Genomic DNA, 13013 nt, shown 5'->3' with positions numbered 1-13013 from the left:
GAATGCCGTGAATAAGTCCACTTACCATGGCATGGCAGCATACTTTCCAGGGATGTTCACATAGATGACATGGTTAATGCAAGCATTGCCAGAGGTGCTCAGTGTTTGGAAGGCTCCAAAGGAAAGTGTGGGAGAGAAGAGATATTAGGCTGCCCATCAAACTGAAGGGACACTTCCTGTGAAACCTGGACGGTTCATCAACACCATGCCAGGAAACTGAATTGCTTCTATTTGAATTGTCTTAGGAAGAGTCTGAAGATCACCAGGCAAGATAAGGTACCAGACACTGAGGTCCTTCCTCAGGCTGAACTGCCAAACACGCAAACTCTACTGCATTTAGAGAAACTCTGATGGGCTGGCCACTTTGTTCGAATGCCAAATGAATGTTTGCCTAAGACTATTTTAAGAACTTACACAAGGCAAGTGCTCCCACAGAGGCCAGAACAGATACAAGGAAACTCTCAAGGTCTCTCCGAAGAACTCTGGAACTGATGGTGGGACAGGGAGACACTGACACAGGACTGCCCAGCATGGTGTGACTGCACCAAAGGGAAGTAAAGCACAACTGCAGTAGCTCAGAAGGAATGTGAGACATACAAATTTACAGAGATATCTCTATTTTCAAATGTTCATGTGTACTATTTGGCCCAGACCTGTGGTTGAGCCTTCAGGGCTAGAACTGGTTTGCTCAGCCATTGTTGGACACACTGCCCCTTAACCACAGGGATGCCACGTTGGTCCTTTTTAAGCCTAAAGGGTCAACCAGACCAGAGCATTTGTATAAAGGCTTTAATTATCTCATTTGATCTTCCATATATAACCCTGCAAAATAGGTAAGGTGCCCAATTTATAAAAGAAAACCAAAGTTCAGAGAGATTGTGACATTGCATACAGGTAGTGTCTGAGATGGGACTCAAAACCAGGTTTTCCTGACTCTACGTACAGAATTCTATCCACTATATTGAGCAATCTTGCAGTAAAAAGGCAGCTTATTTTCATCTACAAGTTACTCCAAAAGGTCCCAAAGAGCAGGTTGCCAAAATAAAGCACATTATTTGTAATGGGACAGCTAGATGGCATAGTGGATAAAGTGCCAGATCTAAAATCAGACTTCTCTTCCCAAATTCAAATCTAGGCTCAAAACACTAGCTGTGTGACCCTGGGCAAGTCACACTTAACTCTGCCTCAGCTTCCTCATCTGCAAAATGAGCCGGAGAAGGAAATGGGAAACCACTCCAGTATCTTTGCCAAGAAAACACTAAATGGGATCATGAAGTCAGACGTGACTGAAAAAAACCCTGAGCTTGTAATGGAATACGTGCGCCTAGTAGATCATTTTCCACAAGTAGCTTCTTATATCACAGAGAGGGAATCTACATGAAGCTCCTCCTACCTCCCCACTGCTGCTATGGGTTCTCACTCTTGAGAGTTTAAAAAGTGATTAGAGACGCGTCTCAGCAATTCAGAATTGAAAGGGAGCAACATAATCAAGAATCCCCTTGATGATGTGCCTTGAAGACTTCCAAAGGGGAACCCACTAGCCCCAGATCTCTTTGGCCCATCCTACTCCTGGGGAGCTCAGTGTTTTCTTGGGACACCAAACTTATACCAGTCAAATGATTCTTTCTCAAGTCAGCAGGCTTCAAGAGAACCCGAAAGTCTTCCTAGATTTAATGTTGCCATTGCCTTTATTCCTCACATGGCATGACCTGGAGGCCCATCACTGCTGGGGCCCATTTACAGATGTTTTCATTTGCTTATCCATGTCTTTCCTAAAATGTGTCTAGAACTGAACTCAGTAAGCAAAATGTGGTCTAACTGGAGTTAAGTATAGAGGATCTATCCTTATTCTTGGGCAACTCATTTTTCACATGAGAAAACCAAGGTCTAAAGGATAGAGGAACCTGCCCAAAGTCACACAGGCAGTGTGAGAGACCGACAGATAGATTCAAACAATGGTTCTTTTTAGCTCCACAACACCCTGGGTCAAAACTGCTTCTTTTTTTTTTTTTGAGCCATCAGGGTTAAGTAACTTGCTCAAGGTTACAAGGCCAGGTGTTTTTGGGTGGGTGCTAAGTGTCTGAGCCTGGATTCAAAACTGCTTCTGAAAGCAATGAAAAGTGAATTAAGGTTCCTGCAATCCAAAGATAGGGAAAAATATATATTAAAATCTAATTTGAGTGACTTGATGCCCCAAACTCAGACCTTTTTGAAAAGGGGAGTGGCCAGTGCTAATGTCATGAAAGTTCAGCCTGGTTGGCATGGCAGGAAAGAGCTGCCATGCCACTTTCAGAACTGGACGTAAGGGAGAAATAAGCAAGGAAAGACAGAATATATGATAATTTATATTTTAATCAGCCAAATATACAAGTTTTAATTTCTTGAGTATGTTTTGCCTGGGCCTTTACCAATAAATGAAGGTTTTTCTTTGAACGGAAGATAGGGTTAAAAATGGATACTAGACCTAGTCAGAGGGGAGGAAAATAAAACGAGAAGACAGCAGAAGAGAGGGATAGAATGAATGAGGGCCAGCACTCCAAGAACACACATGAGAATGGGCTCCCAGACATTTATTCCTACACTCAGACTGCAGATATATCATTGAGAAAACGTGCAGATGAGTGCCCTGTCAATACAGACCTGGGATTTTCATTAGGATCTTTCTATGGGTCACCCCCACCCCACCCAAGCCGACACACCCCATGTAATCTACAAGTCCTACCCTCCCCCATCCCACCATCCCCTCCCCCCTGCTATGTGTTCTGAATCCTAAAAACAGCGAAAACATCCAGACTTTTCAAACTGTTACACACAGAAACGCTTTTCTGCATTATTTCTGCCCCAAAGATAGCAGCTGCCCCCCTCCCCTCCCCTTCCCCCCTGCCCCAAAATGGAATTCTGTGCCGAGATGAAGAGGATCCACGCCGTCTGTGGCTCCACTAGGTGGAGGGGGATGCCACAGTACACTCCAGGTGGCACCAGTGTGGGATGCAATACGGCAGAGGTCCTGGCAGGCCCTGGGCACAGTTCCCTGGCATTTCCTCCTCCCACATGCACTGTGTTTATTTATTCAGGGAGAGCGATTGCATTCTTTTTCCTGACACAGTTGCATCATCTTTTGCTGAAAGAAATGAAACATAACATGTAAATGTCAGAAAAGACCTGAGGTCTAAGATATGCACAGGCAAAAGTCACCTGGATTCTGTCCTGCTGACTTGTTTTCAGATGGTCCTGATGGAGAGATAATTTCCTGTCAATTAATTATGTGAGGGGGTATGAAGGGTTCTAAATATTCCTTTCATATTTTTCTTCTTTGTAATTGAATAAGACCATCATTTTCTGAAAAAGGAAATGCTGAATCAGGGGTGCCTGTACATCTTGTACCTCTTACAGAAATCTGCCTGAGTTGAAGGTAGTGGGCCGATACCCACCCTGGTTCCAGTTGAGCCACAAGGGAAAAAGTCCAGGTTAAGGAAGTTCCAGAGCCACCTGGGACCTGTCTACCTTCTTTAAGAAGCAGACTCCTTGGGCCTTTTGATCTGGATCTGTATAGTTCCTTGAGGGCAAAGGGAAACTGGACAAATATGTTTCCAGAGGCAATTCACCAGATTTCAAAAGGCTGGATCTTTTAACTACATTTCCTTGTTTGGAGGGCATAGATATAAGACATCTAAAACCAGAGCAACATCAAACTGGGAGTCTCATTCACTGGTGATGTGCGTGCTATTCTAGGAATAGACGCCAGACAGGCAATGATTTCTCCTAGTCATTTCCTACGAAAAGCACCATGTGTTGGGTATGGAAAAAAGCAGCCTCAGAGGCCTCAGATTGCAGAGCCCACTAAACAGCCTCCTACCTTTCCTTTCTTCTTCCTTCTTTCTGGCTGCTTCTTCCCTCTGTTTCCGGATGATGGCCAGTCGGGCCAGATCTGCTTTGGCTTGTTCTGTTTTACCAGCTAAATGCATTTTCATGTATCGTTCTTTTGCTTTCTGTTTTTCTATTTCTTCTCTATTGGAGTAAAAAAAAATGATTTAAAACCTAAATGTTTGACATTGTGAACATGAGAATGAGAAAGTTAAGATATGAAGGAAGAAGGCCTTAAGAGAAAGAGATGAGACCTTTGTCCGTCTGTTTTGGGGCATCCTTGGCGTGCTGATCAATATGCTGGGGAATGGGAGGGGACATGGAAAATCAACAGATGAACAAATGCAGCTTTAACATTACAGAAACTGATACAGAAATATAAAGGGGATACAATTTAAAGACTAAGCGGAGTAACAAGGCTCTCTCTAGGAGTGTTCTGAATGTGGCACTACATTGACTGGCAGAGAAATAACACGGGAGGCAGAGTCCTAGAGCTAGACAATGGTTTGGAGGAACAAAAATGAGAATGTCACTCCTGCACAGTGCTGCTGAATAATCGGAAAAATGGGAAGGAAAGGGGAAGCCAGCTAATGAAAAGAAATCAGTCTGGGGAGAACCCTAATAAAAGAGAGTCTAAATAGGACTAGAGATTGTGAACAAGACTTTAAGCCATCTAGGTAAGGCAATCCTATTTCTATTTCAGACATTAATAAACTTGTTAGAGTTAATTCTTTTTGAGCTGAACATCGAGACTAACAAAATCCTATATAAGTAAGGGGAATCCATTTAAAACTGTGAAATGGTAACTAGGAAATCTCCAAAGCCTTGTCATTTATTTTATTTTTATTTTTTGCTTTTTTGGAGGGGCAATTGGGGTTAAGTGACTTGCCCAAGGTCACACAGCTAGTTTTTGTGTTGAGTGTCTGAGGTCAGATTTGAACTCAGATCCTTCTGACTCCAGGGCAGGTGCTGTATTCACTGCATCACCTAGCTGCCCCTTAGCCTTGTCATTTATAGTCAATAAGGTCCTGACCAAAGCCCAAACCAGAAAAGTATCTAAGACTAAGTAATGCACACAACTGGGGGTGGGGGTGGTGGGAAGCGAACCTCAATCATTTAAGAGGAGGAAAAATGAGGTAGCATAGTATAGGAGGAAAGTATGCCCCCATCTGCTTCGGTACTTATATGCAGCAGCCTGTTGTTCCAGTCTTCAGTGTATGGATTATAAGGAGAGGATATAAACCTGATAAAGTCTAGATCATAGACTCAATCTCTGCACAGCCTAATTACTATCACTCGTAGAGAAAAATCCCTCTGTTTTAGAGTGCCAGTTCACCCCTAACCCCGAGGACTCCCCTTGTAGGCTGTCTGATGGTTGTTAGTATATGGCTGGCTCGGTGAAACCTATCTATTATCTCAAAAAATGTCCCCTTGGGTTATTTAATCCAAGGAGGGCAAGATCTGCCTTTGGCTGTTCTGTGATGAGTAGTTAACAGTATAGGAAAATCATCCTCTTTTTCTACAAGTACTGGGAGGGTTTCTGCCCACGTTGTTCCTGTGAGAGGGGAAGCCTCACCAAAGCCCACCCCTGCCACCTCAATGGCTGCCACCCAAACATGCACACAGAGCAACAGGTCTCTAAGACAGAAAAGTTACCGTTCTCTTCTAGACAGCTCCTTTGGCCCATCCAGATCCAGCTGAGTGACTTTTTTGGTTGTCTGGCCTATTCGGTTGGGATTCTCTATGTCTATTAACCCTTCCACTCCTTTGCGCTTTTGCTAGGATTCAGAAGAAAGATAGTTCCAGGTTAGTGAATCTTTCCATTGGCCTTCCTGGAGAGACATTAAACCCACCCAGATATGTTATCCTGGCAGCTCTGCTGGGTTCATTTTAAGGGGGGAGGGAAGAGAAGAGAATGATTTCTACAAGACAGAGCAGTTGCTCACAACTCCCACCTGCAGCTAATAGGGGAAGTTACATGTGGGAGGTGGTCAAATCACTCATAAAAGTGTTCTAAGCAGAGAGCTGACTTCTGAAAGGTAAAGCCAAGGGCAAGTTTAACCTTTAAAAAAGCATCTCTAGAAAGGTGCCTGTTTCTTTTTTTGCACATAAGGCCAACAGCACAATCCCTGCTGAACAAACACAATTCATACTGTTCTTGGCTGACAGGAGAAAAACAAAGCTTTATGCTTTTTACAGCACAGGATTAGCTTCAAGATCAGATTTCTGAGCTTGCTCAAGAGGGCAGATGGGCCCTAAAACAAGAGTCTTCTTTTATGGATGTAAAATGAACATGTATCATGTGGTGGATGTGCTAAGTCCGACAGCCATTGGGAAAAGACCATTACAAAAATAACAACCCACATCTTAATGAAACACTTCAAGATTTACAATTTACTTATTTCCTTAGATGATACAAATATCATCACCCCCATTTTACAGGTGAGGAATAAGAGGTTTAAAAAAAATAAACTTAAATGCTTATTCATAAGGGGAATGTCAAAAGTTGGGATTAGAACCCAGGTCTCCCCTCTCCAAATAAGACTTTAAAAACTATATAACACTCTCCCCAGGAGGTAGAGAAAAGAACTCTAGACTAGGAACCCAAAGACCTGAGTTTGTGGTTTTTGATATGAATACCCTATGTAAATGAGGACATCATTTTACTTTTGTACCTTAGTCTACCCAATAATAAAATGCAGGAGGCGTGGCTAGATGATCTCCAGTTTTTGTGTGTCAGCCTTCCCTTTGTACGTTAGCGATCAGAAGAAAACGCACATCCTGATCTGTGATTAATGTTCTGACAAGATACAATACCTGGTAGTCATCATCATCTTCATCACTTTCATCTGAATCTAAGGATTTCTTTTCCTTTTTGGGGTCACCAGCTGCCCCATCACCAAGTTCTTCACTTTGTTCTTCTTCTTCCTTTTTCAGGAATTTACAAATTAAAGGGTTGAAAGCGGTAACAAAACCCCACACCCACTTTAATTACCTCTTTGTGAGATTCCAAATCTTAAGGGCCTTTCTCCTATTTATGTGTTCTCCATGGCAGTTTGCATGGGGATAGGTACATCACTTCCCATGATGCCATGGAAAGAGGACTGGGACACAAGTCAGGAGGCCTGTATTTGGCCCTGCTCTGCCACTTACCAGTGTGACCTTGGGCCAACCATTAAGGCTCCCTGAGTTTCAGTTACCTCATCTGTAAAAAGGGGATAATACCAGGCTCACAGGAGGGCTGAGAAGATCAAATGAGATAACGTATGTGGAGGGCCTTTTGTAAATGACTGTGCGCTCTAATATACAAGGTCTGTACTAAGTACTGGTGGGTAGGCTGACCTCTTCATGGAAGTTATACACACAAAGCCTAAAAAAGACTAATTTGTGAATAAAGGTGATCTATCAGCATGGCAGGTAACCCTACTCCATTTAGCTTCTTGTGGCTCCATGAAGCTGCCCTGATACTGTCCCAGGGGGTAATTACAGAACACATTTTAAAAGTCATATTGAACATAAACTCTAGTATTAATATTTGATGATAAAATTGCCACTCAAGACTCCTCTTTCTCCCTCTTGAATCTAACAAGCTGCCAAATGCTGCTGATTCTTCCTTCACATGTTTCTTGCATTCATCCATCTCCTTTCAATTCTCAACATTCCACTTTAGGTTTCTGTTACCTTGTTCTCAGCTAGAGGCGGAGGCTTTTCCTCCAATCTCTCATGCACAACCAAATTTATCTTTCCAAGATATTATTTAGATCTTTTTATTCTCCTAGTTAAAAACATTCCATGACTCCCACTGCTTACAGAATCAAGCCTAAATTCCTTAGGTTTTCATAATATGCTTCTAAACTACCAGTCCAACTTTACCTACAACTTACTTGAATGCCTGAACCCAAATGACCTATACTCACAACCCCTGGAAGATGCCTTGCGCTTTTCTGCCTGTGATTATGTTATTACTCTTGCTTACAATGTCTCACCCTGTTGAGTGAAAAAGAGTATCTATTTTTTCAAGGCCCAGCTCACAGGGCACCTATCACATAGTGCTTTTAAGAAGTTACCTTTTGTATCTTTTCAACTAGACTATCACCTCCTGGAGGGTATAAACTGTTCCATCTATCTCTGTAATCCAATCTTTCCCCAAGCACTTAGCAGAAAGTCTTGCACATAAAAAGCACTGAAATATTTCTTGAATAAAATAAATCAAATTAGCAAGATTTAATGTCCTCTTGGTCAGACCAAACTTTCAGAAAGTAGATTTAGAGTAGAGGGTTTTCTCTAGATTAGACTAGTGACACGTATTTTATGTAGTGCTTGTGTAGTTGACTTCTGAAGAAAAGGAATGGCTCTGTCTATGGGTTTTAAGGTATGAAGAGGCTTTACGACAAAAAATTTAAGGACAAGGTACCCACTCTTTTTCATCTAATATCTAATATTTTTCATGTACTACAAAAGGAGTTCATAAATAGAGAGCATAGAATGGCACCCTAACATGCCATACATAGAGGGTTGTCTGTTTTCCAAAACAATTAATGACAGAAGGAAACATTTTAGAAATAGAAACACTCACCCTTGCCTTCTGTTTTTCAGCTTGAAGCTGGGCATCAATCTCTTCAGGGCTTGTGTACTGCCTGGCTCGGCCTTTGTGGCCTCCTTTTCTCCCTGCACAAGGGAATTTGCATTTTAGGAAGGAAGATGGTCCTTAACTGCTCAGAACTGCTGCTCTGTTCTTCTTCAAGTCTGGCACTACATAGAGCTTAAAGTTCTTATTTCTCCTTTGTGCTGTCGCCTCCTCTCCAAGAACTATTATCATAGTAAGGAATTTAAGAAAGGAAGCAAAAATTCCAGCTAAAGTAATCAGTATATCCAAAGTCTTTCTATTCGTGGTGTTCCCATTCATGGTTCTCCATCTCTGCAAAAGCGGGAGCAGAGCAGGAGGAAGAGGAAGAGTTATCTCATTTCTCTTAAAAGTATAGAAGAGAAAAATTCTGGAAAACTGAGTTGGATGACAAAGAAAAATCTATAAAGCTAACAACTCCCTCCAAATCCTCAAGAAACAAACCCAGCTGTTTATTCAAATGGAGGGGATTGTGGAATAAGACTCTTGAAATGACCACTGACCTCTCTGAAATGATTAGCACCCACAAATGAGGCAGGGATGCTGTTCATCTTAGGAGGTACAGAGAATCAAAACTTTCTTGTAAGTTTATAGGTTCAAAGATTTAGAGCTAGCAGGCCCCCTTCATTTCACAGATGCGGACAATGACACACGGAGAGGTTAAGTGAGTTGCCCAGGGTGACACAGTTATTGAGGATCTGAGATGGGATTTGATCTTAGATATCCATCTAGGTCTAATGCCATATCCACTGTACCATACTCCCACTCTGTTATTCACAGAAATAGTCATATGAGTACAACCACTGGAATTTCTATTTATTCTTTTCTAAAACTGACTAGGAAATGGATATGTGATCTAAGCATTAAAGGTTACATATCAGAAATAAAAAGAGAGCCAGATCAGGTATTTTTCATAGCTGTGTGTAACTAGAGGGAGAAGAACCAAATAAGGGATAGGTATGATGACAAAAGATAAAATAGATCATTCTGATTACAGTACACGAAATTCCAAGTTTGTGTGTGAATAAAGTCGATTGCAACCAGGATAAGCACAGAAATTGGTGATGGGGAAAAATAACCTTTGCATCAAATATCTCTGATATGGGTTTGATGTATGGAGAATTAATGCAAATATATATGAACAAGAGTCCTCCCCCAGAGGATAAAAAGGTCTCTAAAGAATTGTAAACTATTAATAATCATATGAAAGACAGCCCTGATCATTAAGAAAAATGTGAACCACAACAACTCTTAGGTTTACATATATCTAGCAAACTGACAAAAAACAGGAATAGTTTATGTTGGAGGGGCTATGTAAAGGCTATATACTGCTGGTACTTGAAGAAGTTTAAGCGTTTTGAAATCATGCCAAGACAGTGACTAAAAAGTTCACACCCTTTCACCCAGAGATCGCACTGTTAGAAACACAGTCCAAGGAGATCAAAATTAGAAAAATTTCTCATACACCAAGATAGTCATAGCAGCAAACTTTTTGTAGTAGCAAAAAATGGAAACAGCAGATGCCCATTGATTGGGGATGTGAATACAAAAGAATTCTCATATGAACAGGAAAAATAGGAAATCAGATTTGTGATTTCATAGGTGCAAGGAGGTTCCCTGGGAGAACCTTCCTCTCTACCCATGCAGACCAGCACCTTCTGCCCAGGGTACACAGAGGAAAAGGGATAAATCCAGGGTGACAGAGTCTGTGTGAGAGGTAGGGCTGAACCCAGGTCTTCCTTCTCATTTCGAAGTTAGCCCTCAATCCATTATACCAGGCTGTGTGAAATGAAGCAAAGTGAAATGTGCAGACTCAAGAGAAAAACACACACTAACAATGTGAATGGAAGAACCACCAAAGCAAACCGAACCAAACAACACACGGACACTAGAATGTTAAATGTTGTAGCAAATAAGTTGATACATCCATTAGTTTTGATGAAGCTATCTCTCAATGCCTATAGAAACTCATATAAAAGAAAAAAATTGTTAAATTGTTTCCAATGCCAAAAGAAGAAATAACTCCACAAATAATAACATGGCAATGAAAAAAATAAATAGAGGCACTGGCTTTCTGATACTCAAAAAATAGTAAAAAAAATATTTACAGGTTGAAAGGGGATGAAGTATAAGGAGGAAAACAAAAAAGCCTTTAAAAATGGGATAGTTTTGGCAAACTAGAAGTTTAAACTTAAAACAAACTTGATAAAACTCTAAGATCTGAAAATTGGTTGACAATTCAAGCATGCCTAAATATCATTAGTTTTATTGTCTAACACTGCTCAAGCTAACATACTGGTTTGTCTTTTCCATGAAAGGAAAACTGGTGACATGCATCATATATATGCTAGGATGGAACTGTTTGCTTTGATTCTTAGCTGAGTTCTCACCCACTTAACCTGCGGCCCATTTAATTTTCAGTGAGTGTTACCACAAAACATAGCCTTTTAATTAAGCACAGCATTGTTTCCAAGATCCACTTAGTGAGCCAGGTGGGGACTCAAGGGAAAGTCCCAAAGCTGCTTTCTTTTCCCCAGATTTCCTAGACAGCAGGTGCTGTGCTATAATTGTGTCACTGTGGAACCACCACTCATTTTTAATGACTACTTGAATTTCAAATGCAGTATGGAAAGGATTCTAATTCTTCCTTTAAATGGAGCACCTTTTCTTACCCTCTTAAGTTTTTCAGCAACAGCAACAATTCACAAAACTGATTTCTAGAGTCTAATCTTACAGGATTTGATACATAATTAACCTTTGATTTACTTTTAATTCCTTAAAAAAAACTACCTAACACACTGTATTATGAGGCCATCTTACTCTGATGCCCAATTCTCATGTGCTTTAGTGTTCTTTACCCCTCACATCAATACATGTAAACAATGCATGAGTTTACAAATCTGTTAGAGATCATTTTTAAGCTCACAGAGAAAGTTTCAAGTTATCTGGTGGTTTGGTTTTAAGCTTTCCTAATTTTAACTTCCAACCTTAACCAAAACTTACCATAAAACAGAGCTGAACAAATGATTAAAAAAGAGAAAAAGACCTAGCTGTTGCACCTTTAGAAGCAGAGAAACAGGAGATCGTTGGTATTCAAGAAGTATGAGTTCAGAGAAAACTAGGTAGAATTCTAGCTACGACAGCACTTAGATATTTCATAGAAGCAGTTAGCCTAAACGAGACAAAGAGAAGTGAGACAAGAATGTGTCGCGCAGTCAGAGATCAGGAAACTTGGGCTGGAGTTAGTTTTGCTACTAACCATGTGCCTTTGGGCAAATCACTTCAACCCCTCTGGGTTTCAGTTGGATGATCTACAAAATGAGGAGACTAAAAAGATCTTGAAGGAACCTTCTACATTCAGGAAGATGCGATGTTTTCCCAGGCCTAGAAACATCCAGCACGGCTGGGCAGGGAGCTAATTAGGGCTTCACCACGTTACTAAATAGGCTTCCATCAGCTCAAAGGATGCTTGTGACTCACGTCTACTCCTAAAGGGTCATAAGAGTATTTCAAGTCATTTACTCCAAAGGGCAGGGGCACGGTTTTTAAAAGGGTTTCTCTTCCTAGTTCTTTTGAAGACCCCAAAATGTAACAGAAGCTCACTCCCTCCAGGAAGCCAGTTTCTCTACACTTTGCCATAGTCAAGGGATCATGGTTGTGTCCCGAAATCCAGAGGGCAAAGGAGAGGGAAGACAGAGAGCGTGCGCGCGCGCGTGTGTACACACTTACGCTTCTCTGCCTGGGGAGAAGGGAATGAAGAGGGATTCAGGGGCGAGACATCCGAGCCGGGCCCCCAAACCCACGCGCCCCCTCTCCCCTCCCACAGACGGACGGGACTACGCCCCCCGCACCCCGGGGGGGCCAAGGATCCCCCGGTCCGGCCTCTCGGGTCCCCAGCCCAGCCAGGAAGGCCCCGTTCGCTCCGAGGGGGCAGCGGGGCCTGGGCTGGGCCCCCCCCCAACCCTCACCACAGACGCCGGGCTGGTTTCTTCGAGGCCACGGCCCCTCAAGCCGGGCGCCGGCCGGCAGAATGGACCGCGGCCGGGGCTGGCGCCCGGGCCGAGGTGGGAGCCGGGCCCCGGGGCCGTCGCTTCCTCCCTCCCTCCCGGGCCCCGCGCGCGCCTCTCACCTCCTTTGGGCATCGCGGCTCCGGCAGCTGCTGCAGGAACTCGAACTGACGCCGGAACCGGAACTCGCCTCTCTCTTTCCTTCCTCCCCCCCCCCCCCCCCCCCCCCCTACCTTTTCCCCCCTCTTCCTCTGTCTGTCTCTAGTCTACCCCGGAGTCGAAAGAAGGAATCCTCCGCGGGCTCAACCTGTGCTCGCGTGCCGCTGCCACCGCCACCGCCACAGCCACGAGGACCCGGAACCCCTTCTCCCAGGTGCAAGAGCTCGAGACGCGGCTGTCCCAGGCGCCTGCCGGCGCCCCGGTACCGCCAGCGCCCCTCTCACGGGCACTCCCCAACACCGGAGCTTGAGTAGGCCATCAGCTCCACGCCCCAGAGAAGGTCAGGCTGCCCCATTAAG

The 13013-nt window shown here is 43.1% G+C and overlaps 1 protein-coding gene across 3 annotated transcripts; it reads right to left on the bottom strand.

The window, feature by feature from the left end:
• Nucleotides 1-2334: 2334 nt before the first annotated feature.
• Nucleotides 2335-12860, bottom strand: PDAP1 (PDGFA associated protein 1). Of its 3 annotated transcripts, none has more exons than XM_069084734.1 (7): nucleotides 12618-12860; nucleotides 8441-8532; nucleotides 6682-6792; nucleotides 5521-5642; nucleotides 3857-4008; nucleotides 3024-3121; nucleotides 2335-2402 (listed from the first exon to the last, which is right to left on the bottom strand). In XM_069084734.1, the coding sequence occupies exons 1-6, from the start codon at nucleotides 12628-12630 to the stop codon at nucleotides 3063-3065; spliced, it is 549 nt and encodes a 182-aa protein (XP_068940835.1). In that variant the 5' UTR covers nucleotides 12631-12860; the 3' UTR covers nucleotides 2335-2402; nucleotides 3024-3062. The 3 variants fall into 3 exon arrangements, with proteins under 3 accessions (XP_068940835.1, XP_068940836.1, XP_068940834.1); XM_069084735.1 differs by having other exon boundaries at nucleotides 2335-2400; nucleotides 3036-3121; XM_069084733.1 differs by having other exon boundaries at nucleotides 2335-3121.
• Between the last annotated feature and the right edge of the window lie 153 nt (nucleotides 12861-13013).

Source organism: Petaurus breviceps, unplaced genomic scaffold (assembly GCF_028583685.1).
Source record: "Petaurus breviceps papuanus isolate PSGF00001 unplaced genomic scaffold, PetGlider_PUasm1.0 175, whole genome shotgun sequence".
Lineage (NCBI taxonomy): Eukaryota > Metazoa > Chordata > Mammalia > Diprotodontia > Petauridae > Petaurus > Petaurus breviceps.
Note: the sequence above shows the minus strand (reverse complement) of the source record. Positions and strands in the feature narration are given on the sequence as shown.